Source organism: Hyla sarda, chromosome 3 (genome assembly GCF_029499605.1).
Source record: "Hyla sarda isolate aHylSar1 chromosome 3, aHylSar1.hap1, whole genome shotgun sequence".
Taxonomy (NCBI): domain Eukaryota; kingdom Metazoa; phylum Chordata; class Amphibia; order Anura; family Hylidae; genus Hyla; species Hyla sarda.
Window position 1 is genome coordinate 95433525 of NC_079191.1, and position 21888 is coordinate 95455412.

The 21888-nt window shown below is 42.3% G+C and overlaps 1 protein-coding gene across 8 annotated transcripts in view; it reads right to left on the reverse strand.

Annotated features, from left to right (window-relative positions):
• SNED1 (sushi, nidogen and EGF like domains 1) overlaps positions 1-21888 on the reverse strand; it is a 180943-nt gene that overhangs the window by 20781 nt on the left and 138274 nt on the right. For all 8 annotated transcript variants that reach the window (XR_008891052.1, XR_008891054.1, XR_008891053.1 and 5 more), the window contains 13 exons: positions 21746-21859; positions 17522-17635; positions 12682-12795; positions 10869-10985; positions 8904-9191; positions 8608-8788; positions 6089-6201; positions 5624-5902; positions 5403-5541; positions 5244-5326; positions 5044-5142; positions 4121-4228; positions 1093-1180 (listed from right to left, as the gene is read on the reverse strand). Coding sequence is in view for 3 of the 8 variants with exons in the window: in XM_056564683.1 (XP_056420658.1) it covers positions 1093-1180; positions 4121-4228; positions 5044-5142; positions 5244-5326; positions 5403-5541; positions 5624-5902; positions 6089-6201; positions 8608-8788; positions 8904-9191; positions 10869-10985; positions 12682-12795; positions 17522-17635; positions 21746-21859 (1837 nt within the window). In the remaining 5 variants the exon portion in view is untranslated. The remainder of the gene's footprint in view (positions 1-1092; positions 1181-4120; positions 4229-5043; positions 5143-5243; positions 5327-5402; positions 5542-5623; positions 5903-6088; positions 6202-8607; positions 8789-8903; positions 9192-10868; positions 10986-12681; positions 12796-17521; positions 17636-21745; positions 21860-21888) is intronic.

Genomic DNA, 21888 nt, shown 5'->3' on the forward strand with positions numbered 1-21888 from the left:
CTCCGGTGGAAAACTTTATTTTTTTTAAAACAACTGGTGCCAGAAAGTTAAACAGATTTGTAAATTACTGCTATTAAAAAATCTTAATCCTTCCAATACTTATTAGCTCCTGAATACTACAGAGGAAATTCTTTTATTTGTGGAACACTGTACTCTCTGCTGACATGACGACCACAGTGCTCTCTGCTGCCACCTCTGTCCATATTAGGAACTGTCCAAAGCAGAATATGTTTGCTAAGGGGATTTTCTCCTACTCTCAACAGTTCTTAAAATGGACAGAGATGTCAGCAGAGAACACTTCGGTCGTGATGTCAGCAGGCAGCTCTGTGTTCCAAAAATAAAAGAATTTCCTCTGTAGTATTCAGCAGCTAATAAGTACTGGAAGATTAAGATTTTTTAATAATTAGCTGCTGAATACTACAGAGGAAATCCTTATATTTTTGGAACACTGTACTCTCTGCTGACATCACGAGCAAAGTGCTCTCTGCTGACATCTCTGTCCATTTTAAGAAGTAGGAGAAAATCCCCAAAGCAAACATATGCTGCTCTGGACAGTTCCTAAAATGGACAGAGATGTCAGCAGAGAGCACTGTGGTCATGATGTCAGCAGAGAGCTCTTGTGTTTCAAAAAGAAAACAATTTCCTCTATAGTATTCAGCAGCTAATAAGTACTGGAAGGATTACGATTTTTTTAATAGAAGTAATTTACAAATCTGTTTAACTTTCTGGCACCAGTTGATTAAAAAAAAAAAAAAGGTTTCCACCGGAGCTCCCCTTTAACTTAATACTATTATTATATTTTCTAATGCCTTTAAATAAAACTGTATGAAATTAAACAAAGCTGTAAATTTGATTTAAGAGTTTGAAGAGCACAGTGTGGAGTAAATACTGGCACGATACATCTCTTTGATCAGAGAAACATTCACATTTGTTAGTTATTCATACATTGTGCAATGTCTCCTGCCAATTTAGACCAAAGGCTCTTGAGGGAATCCACTCTCCTCGTGCTGTGCTTTTAATGGAACAGTCCGTTCTGCACCTTACATGTGATGACAGGAGGGTGCACTGATGTAGTCGGGGTTAATTACTTACAGGTGGTGACAGACTCCTCCCTCCCACACAGGATGTGACAGCGTTTCCGAGTAGAGTCTGGTGCAGGCGAAGGATTCTTTTCTGCAGGCTGAAGAGCAAAGGTGTCACCCTCTGTAACAGCTCGCACACTTCTAGAGTCCAATAAACAAAGCCACAGCCCACAAAACCGCGCTACAATCGGAACAGCCAAATGACTCATTCTGTCTCCAGCGACCCATACGAGCTGATCCTTAAAGAATAATATTCACATTGTGTAACATCACTGCCCTCGCTGCTGGACCTTACAAGAAGGGTTAACTGATTTAATTATATGCAGCGGCCTAGAGATTTATAATCATTACAATATTCCCTCATGCCGCTGCAGTTGTACAGTGATCCCTCAACTTACAATGGCCTCAACATACAATAGTTTCAACATACAATGGTCTTTTCTGGACCATTGTAATTTGAAACCAGACTCAACATACAATGCTATGGAATCTGCGAAACGTGTCAAGGGCTGGAAGAACCGACCAATCAGAATGGACATTCACTGGTAAAACCCTGTATTACTGAAGTGCATGCACTGACTGGTGTCTGGTAACGCCCCCTACAGTACAGGTAGGTATTAAATGTTCTGTACTCTTTACCTGTGCCAGGGTTAGCTGGTCCGGGCCATCCATCTTCGGCCATCTATGCTGCAGGGACCGTCCGGTGGGGAGGGTTAGTCGTTCCAGGCTGTCCATCTTCACCAGGAGGCCCTCTTCTCCACTCCAGGCCAGCCACGCACTAGCAGGGACGTCCGTGCGCAGCAGAAGTCCTTGATGTCCCTGCGCATAAACGTCCCTGCGCGGTGGCATCAATGCAGCGTCACTAGTTCGGGGCTGGCCCGGAGCGGAGAAGGGCCTCTCGGAGAGGATGGACAGCCCGGAGCGACTAACCCTCCCCACCGGATGGTCCCTGCAGCATAGATGGCCGAAGATGGACGGCCCGGACCATCCCCTCACAGCACAAAAAATCGTGCTGAAAAACTCGGCTTATACTCGAGTATATACGGTATCTAGTATTCAGAGGGTACAGGGTGTGTACAGCAGATGTGGAGGTATCTGGAGGAGTCTTGATAGGGATTTTAAGGATTTTGTATCAGTCAAGGAAACTAATTGCCATGCATTGTCTCCAAACGAGCCTGCTTATTGAGGGGCCAGTGAATATGTATTACTCTGTGTTGTCATGGGGTGGTGGGCTTTTCTTATAAGATGTTTTGTTAAAAAGAAAAACAAAAACTTTAAAAGGCTATGGACAACTTTGAGAACCTTTTCTTAATTCTTGCTTTCTACTTATTTTGTTCAAAAACATATTCTTATTAAAAATCTTGCTTAGGTTTGCTTCAACGGCTTCTATTTTCTATAATTGTACACAGCCTATATGTTTCTCCTCTGCATACTGCTTTGTATCTGCTCTCCTCTCTTTCTCCAGCCTGTGTGAGTCGCCCTCCAAAGATTATGTCACCTCTGTCCACTCTTTGAGCTGGTGTGTAAGCACCCTTCCTCCTGTTCTCTCTAATATTAAAGGGGTACTCCGGTGGAAACCTTTTTTTTTTTTTTTTTTAAATCAACTGGTGCCAGAAAGTTAATCAGATTTGTAAATTACTTCTATAAAAAAAATCTTAATCCTTCCAGTACTTATTAGCTGCTGAATACAACAGAGTAAATTTTTTTCTTTTTGGAACACAGTGCTCGCTGCTGACATTATGACCACAGTGCTCTCTGCTGACATCTCTGTCCATTTTAGGAACTGTCCAGAGCAGCATATGTTTTCTATGGGGATTTTCTCCTACTCGGACAGTTCTTAAAATGGACAGAGATGTCAGCAGAGGGCACTGTGGTCATGATGCCAGCAGAGAGCTCTGTGTTCCAAAAAGAAAATAATTTTCTCTGTAGTATTCAGCAGCTAATAAGTACTGGAAGGATTAAGATTTTTCAATAGAAGTAATTTACAAATCTGTTTAACTTTCTGGCACCAGTTGATTAAAAAAAAAAAAAAAAGTTTTCCACCAGAGTGCCCCTTTAAGGGGACATTTATAAAGGTATTCAGTGCCTTTTTTTTTTGCTAACAAAAAGTTGCACGTGCGCCTAAGCACTTTTTTGTGTGACTTTTGTGGGTAAACAAAAAGTAACAAACAGCCTTATTTAAGTAAATTTTAGTTTTTACTTGCAGTGGTCATGTATTGATGATGTGCGAAAGATGTCGCAAAACCCTTACAAAAAGTCGCAAGTCTGCTCCAGGTCTAACCTGGAGTACAAAACTTCTGTACGTAAGCAAATTAAAAAAGTCTCACAAAAGTCTCAGCTGTGACTTTTGTTTTGCTTATGTGCTCCAAATTTATCAACCCCCTGTGATAGTATGATAAATATGTAGCACATAAGGAATACTAAAGCAAAAAAAATAAATGACTACAGAACTCGCTTACCAAAGCCAACAATGATACATGTCCCCCTAAGAAAGTACAAAATCCATCTACTCTCTTTCTCTGAATAGCTGCTAAACAGTAGGACATTTTTATTCAAGATGATTTAAAAAGTTGCTTAATTTCAAATTCAGTAAAGCAATAACAAACCTCTTGTTTAATGAGATGCTTTCTTGTAAACCCTGGCCTAGCTTTATAAATCTGAGACAAAAATGTGTCAAAAATGGTCTCACATAGCAACCTTTGACAGCTCTTTTTTTTAAATGAAAGCTGAGCTGTGATTGGTTGCTATCTGTCTGAGACAAAATTCACACACATTTTTGTCTCCGACAGATTGATAAATCTAGGCCACTGTCTACTTTGACTGGTTTATATAGTTTTGCTTCCGATATGTAGTTATCTCTGTTTCTAAACTACATTTTTTTTTATAACTCACTAGCCCAAGAGACTCTCACCAATGCATATCTAAATGACAGTAACTAATAAGTAAGCTGGTTGTCCAATCATATAGCATCATTACCCACTTTACATACTAAAATGAGATAGTGACCTCTGTAGTGATGAATTATTGTGTATACATACCTAACTGACATTGATGCCCTTTAAATCCTGGTGGGCAGTCACAGATCTCTCCATTCACGCAGGTTCCTCCATTAATGCAAGGTGTTTCCAAGCATCCTCCACGGGTACCTGTAAGACAGTATGAAAATATATTAAGTGTAATTGTTAGCTAGACTTTTATGGCATTAAAGGGGTACTCCGCCCCTATCCTTTGGATAGAGCATAAGATGTCTGATCGCAGGGGTCCTGCCGCTGGGGACCCCCCGCGATCTCAGCTGCGGCAACCCAGACATCCAGCGCACGGAGTGAACTTCGCTCCATGCCGGATGACTGATGATGCAGCGCCGGAGGCTCGTAATGTCACGGCCATGCCCCGCTCGTGACATCACGGCCACGCCCCCTCAATGCAAGTCTATGGGAGGGGGCGTGACAGTCGTCATCCCCGTCCCATTTACTTGCATTGAGAGGGGGTGGCCGTGATGTCACAAAAGGGTGTGGCAGTGACGCATGAGCCTCCGGCGATGCACCGGATGCTCTAAGCGAATGCCGGTGCAGGGACCCCCATGATCAGACATCTTATCCCCTATCCTTTGGATAGGGGATAACATGTCTAGGGGCGGAGTACCCCTTTAAGGTTGTTTGACCTAAATTTTGCGTCTGAATTGACAATAACTACAGTAAGTACAGGTGAAGCAGATTAAAACCTTTCACCTGTACTTGCATCAAAACAGTGGTAACTTGTGAACTTGGCTTAAAGGAATTGTTCAGTTCAGAAAATGTCATACACCCTGTTTAGAATTCTAAGAAAATAAAGGGGGTCCCCTGTTCAGGAGCTCTTGTCCACAATGGAGAGTGTAATTCGAAGGTGAACAGAGTAGAAGCTGAATGAATGGAACATCAAACATTCTATTGGTCACATCGGCATTGACCAGCCTGTTACATACCATCTCTGGTACTTTGCTCAGGGTCTTGCAGTTGTAGTGCTTGTCTTACTGGGATAGAGGACTCTTCAGTATTCTCCACCCTGATAGGCGCTTCAGGTTCTGGGAAAAAAAAGAAAAAATGAATAAAAGAATAGAAAGATTTTGAACTGAATTGTATGAACTATGAAAAGGTGACTGGTTCTGCATAGAATGATGTTCACCTTTAGTGATGTTGAGGGACCTATTGCTATGATGACTGAATCTAGCAGTGATACGTCTTCGTCCGTCTGTCAGCTCTGTAAAGCTGTAATGTGAAACAAGGGGTAAATGTCAGACTAGGAGACATACAACGTGAATAAGCTGGTGAAATATATGTTTACCTGTGGGCTTGTGGAGTCTCTGCTGGAGGTGGACCCCTCTCTGTTAGCATGCGTATTTCTGGAGGGGTCTGTGGTGGGGGTCTGTTCCTTAAAATCCGAGGAGGGGTCCATCTGGGCTCCTGAGATCCCTCCCTCTGCACTACAGATTTTACAGCAAATAATATGTGTAAAAAAGCCATATAAGCACAGCATTATGCGCTCTCCTATAACATCAAACTTACATGTTTGTATTCTTAGAGTTTTTGGGTCACTATTCACCGGGCCTTGTGGAGTATTACGCAGAGCAGTTGCAATAATCCGGTATCGCTGTCCAGGCTGTAAGTCTCGTACAGTATATGATGTCATTTTCCCATTAGGTATGTACCGACTCTTGGTGCTGTGGTTGTGTGTTACATTAAATATGTATCCATCCACAGAGCCTTCAGGGGGTGAATCCCAGTTCAAGTGTACAGTGCTTGTAGTGACCAGTACTGCGGAGAAGTTACTGGGAGGAAGGGGACCTGGCGAGTGAAAGGATGACATTCTTACCAACATGAAGTTATTGCTAACATTTCGAGACCTTACTAATATTGATTACAATAACATAAGAATTACATATATGTAAGCACTGCCAACACCTATTTTTCAATTTCTGTAGTTTATTATTATCTTTTATTCAAATGCAAACCCCCTTTTAGTTGTCTTACGTGTCCAAGCTAGCAGGGGTACACTGGGCAGGCTTTCTGATGATGGGTTGCCAGGTTCGGAACTGCTTAAAGTACTGATTTGAATGGAATATTTTTCACCAGGTAGAAGATCTCTGAGAAAATAAGAATATATTATATTAACAATGATGAAATGATGATCTATATTCTTGTCTAAAGCTTGAAACAATAAAATGTTTAAAGTAGATAAACAGTTGTCAGATTAGGCTTGGTCCAAACTCTAGGTATTGTACCAATTGTCTATGGACAGATTGTTCCAGATATTTTATCCTTTCATTGTAAGAAGTGGAGATTATATTGAAGCTGTGGGTAAATGTTCTTTCATTCCTGCAATAATCTAAGTATGTGTGGCCACCAGAAGTTTTTTTCAGTAACCACCTAAAGAAAGCACTTCAGATCTATTCTACTTACTTCCCTCATTGACTCCAGTATCGGCAACCGGTCTCCACTGCAAATTGCTTCCCGAAGCTGGAGACGGCATGTAACATGACCGATCAGTGACCACAGTGGTGTCTTGTCCCAGTTAGAGGTGATGTTACTTGCCATCTGCAGCTCCGGGTAGAGAGGTGATGTTACTTGCCATCTGCAGCTCCGGGTAGAGAGGTGATGTTACTTGCCATCTGCAGCTCCGGGTAGAGAGGTGATGTTACTTGCCATCTGCAGTTTCGGGTAGAGAGGTGATGTTACTTGCCATCTGCAGCTCCGGGTAGAGAGGTGATGTTACTTGCCATCTGCAGCTCCGGGTAGAGAGGTGATGTTACTTGCCATCTGCAGCTTCGGGTAGAGAGGTGATGTTACTTGCCATCTGCAGCTCCGGGTAGAGAGGTGATGTTACTTGCCATCTGCAGCTCCGGGTAGAGAGGTGATGTTACTTGCCATCTTCAGCTCCGGGTAGAGAGGTGATGTTACTTGCCATCTTCAGCTCCGGGTAGAGAGGTGATGTTACTTGCCATCTTCAGCTCCGGGTAGAGAGGTGATGTTACTTGCCATCTGCAGCTCCGGGTAGAGAGGTGATGTTACTTGCCATCTTCAGCTCCGGGTAGAGAGGTGATGTTACTTGCCATCTGCAGCTCCGGGTAGAGAGGTGATGTTACTTGCCATCTGCAGCTCCGGGTAGAGAGGTGATGTTACTTGCCATCTGCAGCTCCGGGTAGAGAGGTGATGTTACTTGCCATCTGCAGCTCCGGGTAGTTAAGTGCAGCGTAGGTTACAAAGGAGGTAAGTGGAAGCTGTTTTCGTGTTACTATGCAGCCTGGGTAGACTGATGAAATAAATTGATGCCTTCTAGAGTTGAGTTTGTCCAGACCCTAAATGGGATCTGTAGAATAGAGCAATTGGTGGCATCTAACCTTGATAAATCGGATTCTCTTTCCTGGGACTCCATTAGGGACTTTTTGCAATGGATTGGCTGATTCTTCTTATTCTGGCTCCAGGGATTACTTACCCATTCCACCCTTCTGTCCCTAGCACCCATCTTCCCTTCCTCACCCCTTTTATTATTATTTTTTTTTTTTCTAGTCTCCTCTGCTTTTTTGTTCTTTTAAAATAGTTGTTATTAAAACAGGAATCCAATAATAGAAAGTATGGAGGCACTCATGTAGAAAGCAGCAATTTCTTTTATTATATGGTCAGGTCACAGATACACAGCTGGGCCCTGCTGTGTCCTGACCGAATAATGAAAGAAATTGCTGCTTTCTACATGAGTGCCTCCATACTTTCTATTATTGGATCTATGTTTCAAGGATTGAGCACTGTGAGTGGAGCATCGAGCGGGGATGTACAGGTGTGTTGGCTGCTGTGCACACTATCACCTCATCTCTATGCGGCAGTGCTGACTACGTTTTCTATTTCTTGTGGATGATATTAAAACAAGAATGCCTTCTTTTCTACGTGTATAAGGGTGCCAACATTTTTCCACTGGTGGGATTGTAATACAAGTGTATTTGTTCTTCCTGCACATTAATGTGTTTGTTTTACTAATGATACTGTCATTATACTATGACATTTATGTATCATGCTTCTTAATAAAAATAAGATGCAAGCTGATTGGTTTCTATGGTCCTCTTCTCTACTGTTCCTTTAAACAAGGTTTGAAAAGGCTGCCCCATTGGGTTGTAGAAATAACCAGTAACACCAGTGGCGCAAGTCAAAGTGAATCTTTTAGCTAAATATGCTGCGCAATGTAAGGACAGAATATTAAAGCTACTACACTGTACACCTAAAGGACAAAAAGGCAACAAAAATCTGGTGTGTTTATGAGAAAAGCATCTTCGCCTGCCTCTTCCTGCCCCTTATGCAGGTGACTGACCGTTGTGCATATACAGCAACCTGTCAGTCACCATGGAAAGGGGTAGGGGGTGGTGAGAAGCACTCTCCTAATAAATACACTGAACTATGGCTGTATACTTACATTTTATGTTGGAACTGTTTCTTTGCAGATATCAAAGCAGTACATGACCACTCCTAATAGGGGAAAGCCTTTATGTACTTCTCATGCTCACCTAAATGTATATTCTCCTGCTGAAGGTTCCTGTTCTGCTTGCTGAATCCTTTCATTCGGATGTTGCAAGGACAGTCTAACATGTGCCACAGGTAAGTGTCTGTGTGGGTTGAGTGACCAAGAAACGGTAATGGAAGACTCTGTAACAGAAGTGACCCGTGGTCTGTCCACTGTAGGTGGTCCTGTGGAGTCAAGCATATATTTTTATTATGCAAGGTATGCAAAGCAGTTTCAGATATAGATTCATGATGCTTTAAAAAAAATAATGATGGGGCATACTAATTGATGATATCTCACTTGTACGAGCAGAGAGAGTAAGGGGACGGCTTATATCATTGTGGCGCAGGTTGCGTTTCACAGTGACAATGGTGATGTTATAAGGGCGCCCAGGGCTGAGGCCTCGCAACTCATGCTCCGTTTGACCTCTCTCCACAAAGTCTGTCCTTGAGGAGCCATCTGGAGCCGAGTAGCTCACAGCAAAACCATTTGATAAATGTCCAGGCACTTCTTCAGGAGGTGTCCAAAAGACCCAAACACTGTTTTCTCCCACAGCACCCAAGGACAATGACAGAGGAGGCAGCAGATCTGTAGGAGGATGGAGAAAGGGACAGGACTTAACTATTAACAATGCCTATAAAAATATATTGTACAATATTTTGTACATATGCAGTAAACATGAAATTATGCACACTCAAAAATGGATATTAAGGCAGGTGCATTATGCACCAATACAGTCACATAATATCAACTCAGGCTATTGGCGTAACAATAAATTTGGGGGCCTTCTGCCAGATCAATATAGGAGAGGAAGGAGGAGTAGTTTGGGTATATCAGTCCTCTCCAAACTGTGGACCTCCAGTTATTGCTGTCCGGGCATGCTGGGAGTTGTAGCTAAGCAACAGCTGGAGACCCAGAGTTTAAAGACCTAAACCACTGTTTCCTGACCAGTGTACCCTGCACTTCATTGACCTCCACCCGCCCTGTGATCTCCTGCTCTGTCATATCATTCACACCTGGGCTGGCTGGTGTCTCTCAGTCGACCTCCAGCAGGCTCGGCAGGTCTGACGTCCACCTGCTACACTCTTCAGGCACGATATCAGGGACATTTAACGGCGTTGACTAATTTAAAGTTACTGCGATGCCGGTTGCCATTTCAGGCTCAAGCAACACGAGCTGTGGCCACTTAACAACAGTGATCAACAGGGCTGCTGCAGGATGGGAAAGTCTCGCGACACCCCTGGGGACTGCCTACCACCAAGACACTAATTACTGGTGACACCCAGTAAATTAAAAAGCTCTGATATAGCGCATGCGTAAGGCAAGGAAGAGGGGGCCCCTTTTTACAGGAGGCCCCCTTGCACCACTACACCCTTGCTGGTGAGTTTTGATGCTAGAAAACTCACTGATCCTAAGGATAAAGAGACTATTTTTCTTAATAAGCTCAGTTATGTGGCAGGGAAGACTTCAGTGACTACTGGGAAAGTGTTGGGGATGTGGAGGAGTGTCTGATGTGACCCCTGGGTAAGTTGAGGAATTGTCTAATAGAGAAGTTGTTGGCTCTAAGGCCAGTTTCATGCAAGCTTGTTATAAATACATTTGTTTCTATATTACATCCAAGTGTTTAGGCCTAATAGTGAGTTTAAAGGGGTACTCCCCTGGAAAACATTTTTTTAAAATCAACTGGTGCCAGAAAGTTAAACAGATTTGTCAATTACTTCTATTAAAAAATCTTAATCCTTCCTGTACTCATCAGTTGTTGTATGCTCCACAGGAAGTTCTTTTGTTTTTGAATTTCCTTTCTGTCTGACCACAGTGCTCTCTGCTGACACCTCTGTCCATTTTAGGAACTGTCCAGAGTAGTAGCAAATCCCCATAGCAAACCTCTCTTGCTCTGGACAATTCCTAAAATGGACAGAGGTGTCAGCAGAGAGCACTGTGGTCAGGTAGAAAGGAAATTAAAAAAAGAACTTCCTGTAGAGCATACAGCAGCTGATAAGTACAGAAAGGATTAAGATTTTTTTTTATAGAAGTAATTTACAAATCTGTTTAACTTTCTGGTACCAGTTGATTTAAAAAAAAAATTTTCCAGGGGAGTACCCCTTTAATGAAACAAAGGTTGGGCCACAATACTTGGCTATATATAGGCTCAAAAAATGCTCCTGTAATATGCTCATGTGAAACTGGCCTAACATTTGGAGATGCCTCTGGCCTGATGTACTGTGTAATAGGATACAATGATCAAGCGTCATATAATGGGTTTACCTCTCTCACAAGTGAGGCCGGTATAGCCAGTTCGGCAATTACAGCTGACTGCACCCTCTGCACTGGACACGCAGACACCGCGGCTGCCACATGGATTCAGCAAGCATAAGTCACTTACTGCAAAACACAATTCATGTAAATTATCAGATAATAGCCATGTACAAAAATGCAAACTAAAAAAAAACATGTAAATTGTGTATACAGTAGTCCCTCAAGTTACAATATTAATTGGTTCCAGGACGACCATTGTATGTTGAAACCATCGTATGTTGAGACCAGAACTCTATGGAAACCTGGTAATTGGTTCTGAAGCCACCAAAATGTCATCCAAAAATAGGAAAAAGTGAGGATTAAAGAAAAATAAGTAGATAACTAATACAGATAAAGCAAATCCTTACATATAAAAGTAAGAAAGAGCTGCTGAGAGCTGTAAATCACTGTCTATGTCAGTGTTTCCCAACCAGAGTGCCTCCAGCTGTTGCAAAACTACAACTCCCAGCATGCCCGGACAGCCTTCGGCTGTCCGGGCATGCTGGGAGTTGCAGTTTTGCAACAGCTGGAGGCACCCTCTTTGGTAAACACTGGTCTATGTAGAGGACAGAACATGTAATACCTCCCTGTACTGTAGGGGGCGCTACCAGATACCAGTCAGTGCATGCACTTTAGGAATACAGGGGTTTTACCAGTGGAATGTCCATTCTGACTGGTCGGTTCTTCCAGCCATTGACACGTTTCGCAGATTCCATAGCATTGTATGTTGAGTCTGGTTTCAAGTTACAATGGTCCAGAAAAGTCCATTGTATGTTGAAACTATTGTATGTTGAGGCCATTGTAAGTTGAGGGATCACTGTAAAATGCACCATAAATCATTTAAAAAAAGTAATTTTTACATTTAACAGATAATGATTATTTTAAACCTGTCATTCTGTGTTTACACTGTGCTTTTTTGTTGCGTTCAAATATGTATTTTCTTGACAAAAAAAGGATGTTAGAAATGCAACAAAGTGCACATTTATTTTATTTTTTCCTTGGGAATTGTCTGGTACTACAGAGCTCAGTTCTAGTCACTTAAATGGAGCTGAAATGCAATACTAGACATTCCCTACTGATAAGCATATATATAAAGTGGAAGCTTTGAACAAATATATTTCCAAAAATCTCATCCAGGACAGATAAGGATCTTTTTACATGGCAGATAACTGCTGGTTGCGAGCACCGAATGACAGTAAGGCAAGTTGGTCAATGCTAGTTAAAAGGTTCACATGGTGGGAGGTGAACAGCCACACAAACAATTGTTCATAATTTAGGATCCTTCGCGTGGCAATTTACTTAGAATTATTGTACAGAAAAAGGAAAACACCATGGGAAACAGCAAGGACTCAGATGAAGTGACGCGTTTCGGCCCGCAGGGCCTTAGTCATATGACCAAAACGCGTCACTTCATCTGAGTCCTTGCTGTTTCCCATGGCAACATAATAAAGAAGTTCCTTTTTGCACGAGTTGACGCTGGATATCCTTCCTTTTTTTATATGTTATACGGACTATCCCCGGTCCAGTCTGAGCGCAGTTATGGAGGGTGAGCTGGATAATCATCTTTGCCTTACTTAGAATTATTGGGAATAAAATCATTTAGCTAATCATCGCTCTGTGTTAAAGACACTTTAGTGCAGTAAAAGTTAATATGGATCCCTTTACTCCATATGGTATCATTTTTCCAAAATCCTTTCTATTCCCATAAGCTTTCAGCACGAATACTTTCAAGGACAAGACTGGTGCTGTTCCCCTATATACCATCATTCATGTGTATACTCACCTGTCTGACAGTGATAGCCATAGAAACCTCTAGGACACACACAAAGGTAGGAACCTGCCAGATTCTCACACTTGCCACCATTCTGACAAGGAGAAGACTCGCAGCCATCCAGCTCTGGAGACAATGGTATAAGGAAATTGAAAAATACATTGATATAAAAACATACTTTAAGAGTTCTTTACCAGATTACATCCAAAGCAAGTTTAGCTATATGGGAACACCAAGTATATATTAATGTTAAAAACGATCTATATGGTAAAAAAAACTCAATACCTGCAAATAATTTCAATTTTAGTTAAAGGGAACCTGTAAGCTGTTTCATGCTGCCCAAACACTGTAGCATTTCAGAGAAGTCATTGGTTTATCAACGATCCGGGGATCAGGTACACAGCTCTCTGCTGCTTCCTGCCTCTTATGTGTATAGGCAGAGACCTGTTGGTCAAGCCCAGGGAGATACGGAGCAGCAGTGGAGAGTCACCTACTTGACTGTGTACCCGATGCCAGGCTCATTGTAAATCATATGATGCCCAAGGTCCTTTAATAGCAACAACCAGCAGGATAACAACTATGGGGGAATTTATCACTTTGTGTCTTTTAAAAGTGTGTTTTGAAGCTTATTTCACTTTGGTTTGGTTTCCTGGGACCTATTTATCATAATGGCGCAGGGAGGTTGATACATTTGGCACGCGTAGGTAAAAGTTCAGTAAAACTGCTCTCCAAAGGCACTTTTGTAAGCTAGGTCTGGGCTGTTGTCGATTTTTGGTGTTTTTTGAGGGGTGTGTGCCTTTTTATGTAAAAGACGCATATGAAAAATTCATTACCACAGCAAAGTGAAATACCTATATCACTCCAGGTAAAGCATTTATACAAAAGTGCTTAACCTCCGGACCTCATGAAATGTTGCCCAAATTTATGCTTAAAAACGAAAATGAAAAATAACTCGAAGGGAGCGTTTCAATCAGAAACAATAATAAAAGCGGTATGGAAAAAAACACTCACCCGGTGTAAGCAGTGGGTCCCATATACAATAGGATCCACCGCAAACACCCTCTGGGCCACGTTGGTATATATATATTTCTATTGTAAGATGTTCCTCCACCGGAGTGGGTATCCAGTCAATGCTGGAGAGCGTCAGGGTCTTGGTCCGGATGGACTCCACGTAGAACCGTACAGACAATATAGGAAGAAATAGATAAAAATAACCAGCGCTCAGAAGGACATCAGTTTAAAAGATGGGGGAGGAAAAGGGTGATATACATTAATTAGTTTTATGACTTACTCCACGTTGGGGGGGATGCAAACTTTATCGCAAAAAACCCCCCTCCAAGTTGACATATAGTATTGCTGGAGTAGAACAATCTATCATGTAAACAGAGGGATGCAGCTAGTTTTCTTCATAAAGTTTATTTGCGACGCGTTTCCGAGGTTACAAGGGCTTTCACCACCTCAGGCCTGATGAAGGAGGTGGCGAAAGCCCTTGTAACCTCGGAAATGCGTCGCGAATAAATTTTATGAAGAAAACTAGCTGCATCCCTCTGTTTACATGACGGATTTCAACTTGGGGGGGGGGGGGGTTCGATAAAGTTTGCATCCCCCCCAACGTGGAGTAAGTCATAAAACTGATTAATGTATATCCCCTTTTCCTCCCTCCATCTTTTAAACTGATGTCTTTCAGAGCGCTTGTTAGTTTTATCTATTTCTTCGCAAAATTATGCTTAGGCACTCCTGCGACAATCAATGTGCCCAAGGTATGGGGAAAAAAAAGCTCTACCTCCAATGATAAATGTCCCTCTATGTTTTACACTTGTTAAAAACTATCTTTCAAAAAAAAAAAAAAAAATTTAAAAAATTTAAAAATAAACATTCTGCAGAAGAAAATTTTGGTTCATCACAGAAAACTAGTTGTTCATGTTCGCCAGCTGGAAAGGGTCCCTAAAATTTTGACCTCACACTTTGACCTTCCTCAGACCACTGTCACTGTCAATTTTACTTGCATTAACGGTCAAATCCACTACCAGAAAAACACTAAAGAGCAACCACTTGTCAGTAATACCCAAGCTGTTTTATAGTTTGCTAGACCCACATGGATGAGCCATTAGCAAACTGGAAAATGTTCTGTAGTCTGATGTCTGGAGGAAACCAAACACTGCATATAGCCAGACAAATATCTCAAACAAGAAAAACAAGGTGCCGGACTTTATAAAAAGAGATCTTGTGAGAAGCTGGATACTTATACACAAAAGACCACCATCATTTAGGAGTTCTGTAAGAACACCAAACAATCCAGACTTCCTTCAAATCAGCTTGGAAGAAGTCTCTGATGCTCAAGGGGGCTTCACTATCTGAAAGTCCAAATTTACTAAATGAAGGCACAGAACTAAATGTTATCAGGTTTTTATTTTTATGCTCAGATGGAACATAGATTGATTATAATATAAACAGACAAATGACTAAAACATAGATCTTCTTAGATTGACCTCCACCTGTATAACATCCATTTAAAAGGGTTTTCCATTTTATTCAACCTCTACTTACTACTAGAATCCCTTGACATATCACAAACTGTTACCCTGCTGGACCATTCAGTTGGATAATATTCTTCACTCTTATCATGAGATTAGGGTTCGGAACAGAGGACCCACTCTATTGATTCAGATCTAAAGGATTAGTGTAGAGGGAATTGTTATGATTGACGTGTGCACAGGCTGCTAAAAGTAAAAACACAAACCTTAACTTACCTTCAGTCGCTCCCCCATGTGCCGATATCGGTCTTTGGTCCTCTGGTCCCGGTCTTCTTCCTGCTTCTGTGTGCACGGATCATCACACTGCAATCAGCGTATCTCTGGCCGCAGCGATATCCCGCCTCAGCCAGTGGTAGACTGAGCGCAGTATCATGTAAGGAGCCCAGGCCCCACCTTCTCCCTGCAGCCCGGGCCTGTTACATGACACTGCACTCAGCGTATTACCGGCTGAGGTGGGACCGAAGAGCTATATCGGCGCAACGGGGGAGCAGTGGAAGGTGAGTTAAGGTTTGCTTGTTTTTTACTTTTTGCTGCTCATAACAATTCCTGCTACACTACTCCTTTAAAATGCTGTCTCATCATAACACCCACTTTTTATAATCAGACACATCTCAGTTCTGCTTTAGATCATATTGACCAGCCATGGGTTTCTTTTGAATATTTGCAATCCAAATGAATGGCTGTCCATGTTATATATGGACAGGCCAGGTCTACTATAGCAAGAGTTTCGTTCAGGTTTATAGAGTGGGCACTTAACCAGTCTTGATCTTGCCTTTATTACCCAGATCCAGTTTGCTTTGTCTAGACTCCAACCATAAGAGGCATGGATGGTTTGAGAAGCCTTTCCAAGGAGCTTAACCCACTATGGCACAGATCTTAAATTCGTGTACACAAGGCTGCCTTGTGCACTGAGTGTTTTTGGCATACATCATACATTTTACACAATTCTAAGTTTATAATTTTGAAATTTTTGCATGTTAAGTGACTTGGAATATCCTGGAAAGGATTTTGTCGGATTATCACTAGTAATACATTTTCAAAAACAGCATCATCATGTTTACAAGGCAGAAAATGGGGACCTTTCTATAAAGACTTCAAAGATACAATATTATTATAGGATCTTTATAAGATCCCAGCACCTGTAATGTCCAATGTGTCAAAGAGAACACTAGCCTGTTTCAAGATCTGCTAGTACTGGCATATATGACCCTGGCTGTAATTCCTAAGTAATGATGCTTGAAGATGGCTGTTCAAGGAAAATGACTGCACGTGCTTATTTTCTAAGATAATGCTACTAAATATTAATACAGTGTCCCCTCGACCTACGATGGCCCCGACATACGATAATTTTAACATGCGATGGTCTCTCAGAGGCCATCGCATGTTGAAGGCAGCATCAACATACGATGCTTTTGTATGTCGGGGCCATCGCATAAACGGCTATCCGGCAGTGCTGACTGCTTCAGCTGCCACCGGATAGCCGTTTACGGTGCCCCGTGAGCTCCGCTGACGATAACTTACCTGTCCTCGGAGCTCCGGCGCGTCCTCTTCGGGATCCTCTGCATCGTCGGCGCTCTCCATCGTCGTCATCACGTCGCTGCACATGCCGTCCCGTCATCCAATAGGAGCGGCCTGCGTAGCGACGTGATGGCGGCAACGGAGAGCGAGGATGCCGGGGAAGCAGAGGCCTTGCTGGAGCATCGGGGACACCTCGGGGACGCGGCGACAGTGATGGACGGTGACATCCCGGGCAGCGGTGACGAGCGGTGACGGTCCGGAGCTGCGGGGACACGTGAGTACAACTTCCTCTAACAGTGGTCTTCAACCTGCGGACCTCCAGATGTTGCAAAACTACAACTCCCAGCATGCCCGGACAGCCGTTGGCTGTCCGGGCATGCTGGGTGTTGTAGTTTTGCAACATCTGGAGGTCCGCAGGTTGTAGACCACTGTCCTATACTTTACATTGCACGGATCCCTCAACATACGATGGTTTCAACAAACGATGGTCCATTTGGAACAGATTGCCATCGTATGTTGAGGGACCACTGTCTAGAATGTCCATCATGTGCTGACTCTACCCTTCATGGTTTTGTTGATAAAGATTAACCTTGTTTTGATAGGTATAAGGCTCTTACTTTTTATGTTGTCCACCCCTGTGAACTAAACACTGTGACATCAAACAAATGATGATCATACAGGGCATAATATAACAAACTGCAGAGCTTCAAGTATATGTCTGGTGTGTTCATCTTTTTCTGATCTCACTTCATCATTACAAGTAATAACATATTGCAGTTTTGTTACATTTCTTTTTTTACCAGTCTCACAGTGGGCACCAAAGAAGCCCTCAGGGCAGGCACAAAGGTAGGCTCCAGGTAAATTCTGGCAAGTTCCTCCATTTTTACATGGATCTGAGGAGCACTCATTGATGTCTGCAGATAAACCATAAATACCCATAGTCAAGAAAAATGCATAAACACAACTCTACATCATTTAATATACTCTGTATTAAGAATCTAATACTATACAGTGGTACCTGAAGTTACAATATTAATTGGTTCTAGGACGACCATTGTATGTTGAGACCATAACTCTATGGAAACCTGGTAATTGGTTCTGAAGCCCCAAAATGTCATCCAAAAATAGGAAAAAGGGAGGATTAAAGAAAAATAAGTAGATAACTAATAGAGATAAAGCAAATCCTTACATATAAAAATAAGAAAGATCTGCTGGAAGCTGTAAATCACTGTCTATGTAGAGGACAGGAGCTTCTTCAGGATCCTGTACAGTTCACACAATGTCCTAAAAAAGTAACATGGAGCCTAGTGTCCATAGGAGCAGCGAACCCTGGCACAGGTAAATATCTCCTTGTACTGTACATTCAGTGCATGCACTTCAGTAATACAGGGGTTTTACCAGTGAATATCCATTCTGATTGGTCAGTTCTTTCAGCCATTGACACGTTTCACAACTCTGGACTGTCCGTAGCATTGTATGTTGAGTCTGGTTTCAAATTACAATGGTCCAGAAAAGACCATTGTAAGTTGAGGGATCAACTGGCTTCATAATTATAATTTACATTTTAATTCACATGTCAACTACCAACTATTGGTAATATATAATTTCATTCTTAGTGCAAATACATCATAAATACACCCTGCTCCAAATTATTATGCAAATTATATTTAAGTGTCACAAAGATTAGATTTCGTTTTCGAGTTTAACTCATGGATGGCATGGTGTCTCAGGGCTCTTTTGATCACTGAAAACGATTTCGGACACCTGTGATAATGACTGTATATACTCGAGTATAAGCCAAGTTTTTCAGCATGATTTTTTGTGCTGAAGACGTCCCCCTCGGCTTATACTCGAGTGAACAAAAATAAATAAATAAAAAACATTGATGGGGGGGGGGGGGGACGCGCGTGCGCATCAGACGTCCGTGATGTCAGGGGCGTCCCTGCGCACGGACGTCCCAGCATGGCGGCGTCAATGCATCGTCACTAGTCCAGGGCCAGAGTGGAGAAGAGAGCCTCCCGGTGAAGATGGACGGCCCGGACCGGCTCACCCTCCCCATCGGAATGTGGTTGGTCCCAGCAGAGAAGATGGACGGCCTGGCCCACCAAAACCCAACCTCCCCCCCCACCGGTAGGACCGAGAGAACTGGGGAGGTGAGTAGACAACAAGGGGGGCCTGTATGATGATGGAGGGGGCGGTCTGGATGATGACAAGGGGGATATTGATGGGGTGATGATGACAGGGGTCTGGATGATGACGGGGAGGTAGGTTTGACAGGGGGTGATGATGACGGGGTCTGGATGATGACGGGGGGTTGGCAGGGGATGATGATGACAGGGGGGATGATGACAGGCGGGTCTGGATTATGAAAGGAGGTGATGATGACAGGGTCTGGATGATGACAGGAGGTGATGATGACAGGGTCTGGATGATGACAGGAGGTGATGATGACAGGGGGGATCTGGATGACAGGAGGTGATGATGACAGGGGGGTCTGGATGATGTCAGTGAGGGATGATGTATTTCCCAACCTAGGCTTATACTCGAGTCAATAAGTTTTCCCAGGTTTTTGGGGTGAAATTAGGTGCCTCAGCTTATATTCAGGTCGGCTTATACTCGAGTATATACGGTAGTTTGCAAGGTGAGCCCAATTTAAGGAAAAACTACTAAAGGTTGGTATTCCACATTATTAAGCAGAGCACCATTTCAAGCAATATGGGGAAGAAAAAAGATCCCTCTGCTGCTGAAAAGAGTGAAATAGTTCAATGCCTTTGACGAGGTTTGAAAACATTAGATATTTCACGAAAACTTAACTGTGATCATCACACAATTAAGAGATTTGTGGCTGATTCAGAGCACAGACGGGTTTGTGCAGATAAAGGCCCATTGAAGATTTCTGCCAGATCCATGCATCGGATCAAGAGAGCAGCTGCTAAATTACCATTGCATAGCAGCAAACAGATATTTGAAGCTGCTGGTGCCTCTTGAGTCCCACGGACATCAAGGTGTAGAGTCCTCCAGAGTCTTGCAACTGTGCATAAACCTTCTACTTGGCGACCACCAACCAATGCTCAAAGCAGAAACGGCTGCAATGGGCAGAAAAATACATGAAGACTAATTTTCACTGATGAGTGCTGTGCAACCCTGGATGGTCCAGATGGATGGAGTAGTGGATGGTTGGTGGATGGTTCCAACAAGGCTGCGACATCAGCAAGGCAGTGGTGGAGTCATGTTTTGGGCCGGAATCATGGGAAGAGAGCTGGTCAGCCCCAATAGGGTCCCCAAAGGTGTAAAGATGACCTCTGCAAAGTATGTGGAGTTTCTGACTGACCACTTTCTTCCCTGGTACAGAAGAAAGAACTATGCTTTCCGTAATAAAATCATCTTCATGCATGACAATGCACCATCTCATGCTGCAAAGAATACCTCTGCATCAATGGCTGCTATGGGAATAAAAGAAAGTCATGGTGTGGCCTCCATTCTCCCCTGACCTCAATTCTATTGAGAACCTTTGGAGCATCCTCAAGCAAAAGATCTATGAGGGTTGAAGGCAGTTTACATCCAAAAAACAGCTCTGGGAGGCTATTCTGACCACTTGAAAACAAATTCAAGCATAAACTGTCCAAAAACTCACAAGTTCAATGGATACAAGACTTGTGAAGCTGCTATCAAATAAGGGTCCTATGTTAAAATGTAACGAGACCTGTTAACATTTTTAAAAAGTTATAATGTTGTTAAAAGTTCGATTGAAATAGCTTTTGATTTTAGTAAATATGCTGCAAACACAACAAATGACCATTTTCAGTTCTTTACAACCTATAAAGTGTTTTGAAACCTACTGTGCTTAATAATTTGGAACAGTGCATTGTAAGATTTTATGTTTAAAAAAAAAATACTGTATTCATTAGGAGGTTTGTTCAATAAAATTTGAATTGTACTCTTAATAGTTAATAACATGAGAATTATGATGACTGATGACAATTATTTAGGTAAATGAGAAAAATATCATCTGCATAATAATTTGGAACTCACTTTAGTAGAAAATAGATGTTATGTTTTTACAAACATGTCTTATCTTGCTGTGAGTCGTGCAGAGTACTGCACTGAAACCACAAGGATACTGTATGTATAGAGATGTACTAGTGTTAATATTGTTTCAGATTTGCATGATTCCACATTATATATATGGGGATTCACAGGTCGGGAATTCTGACCAGCTTTTTCTTGGTGGCAGTTTCCAGCCATATATTTACAGGATTTTGTGAGAACACACCTCTTTTTCCAGTCATCCAAGCCCCTTTTCTGACCGCCAACATCACATTTTGGCACACAACCTTGCAAAAGCAGGTTGAGATTCACAATAGTATATCAGGGCCATTTTATAGAAACAATAGAGGCAAATTTGCCCAATTTGCACCAAAAAACTAATTTACTATGTGTTTTTTCAGACACTTCACTCAACAGGGGAGCGTAACTTAGCATGAAGGGATCATGGTCTGAAACGCGCAATTCCTAAAAATTTTGTTCACAAAATGGTGTAAAATATATCTAATAGGAAGTATAAAGTTAGAAAACAGAGTCCAAATTTATCAAACAGCATGAGCCGCTGTGATAACGTTGGTGTATTCTGTTATTGTCTGAGTATTATAGAGATTTAGTAAATACGGGCCACTGCTTCTAGGGGGTAACACAAGTATACCCCCGTAGTGTTGAATGACACACAGTTTTCATTGATCAGTCGGGATACTGAGACCCCCACCTAGTGCTAGAATGAGAGAAAAGAAGCTCTCCGCTAAGCACCTCTCTCTCTGTCTCTCTTATTATTGCATAAGACGGGCTCCATAGTCTTTTTATAGAAAGTGGGGGGTGTCAGGTTTAAATATACAATCTCATACAGAACAGTGGTGGTGAGCACGAGTCCTTATAGTAAATCATATGCTGCGTATACATATTTTATTAAGACATTTCAATGTAAATAATATCACCTTTTACTTCTTTAACATATCATGGAGGGGTGGTCTTACCCAGTTCACAATGTTTTCCGCTGTATCCTTCTTGACAATCACACAAGAAGTGAGACACCCGATCCTTGCACACAGCACCATTTTGGCATGGTTGTGACTGACACTCATCAATTTCTACAGTCACAAGAGATAAGCATTACATG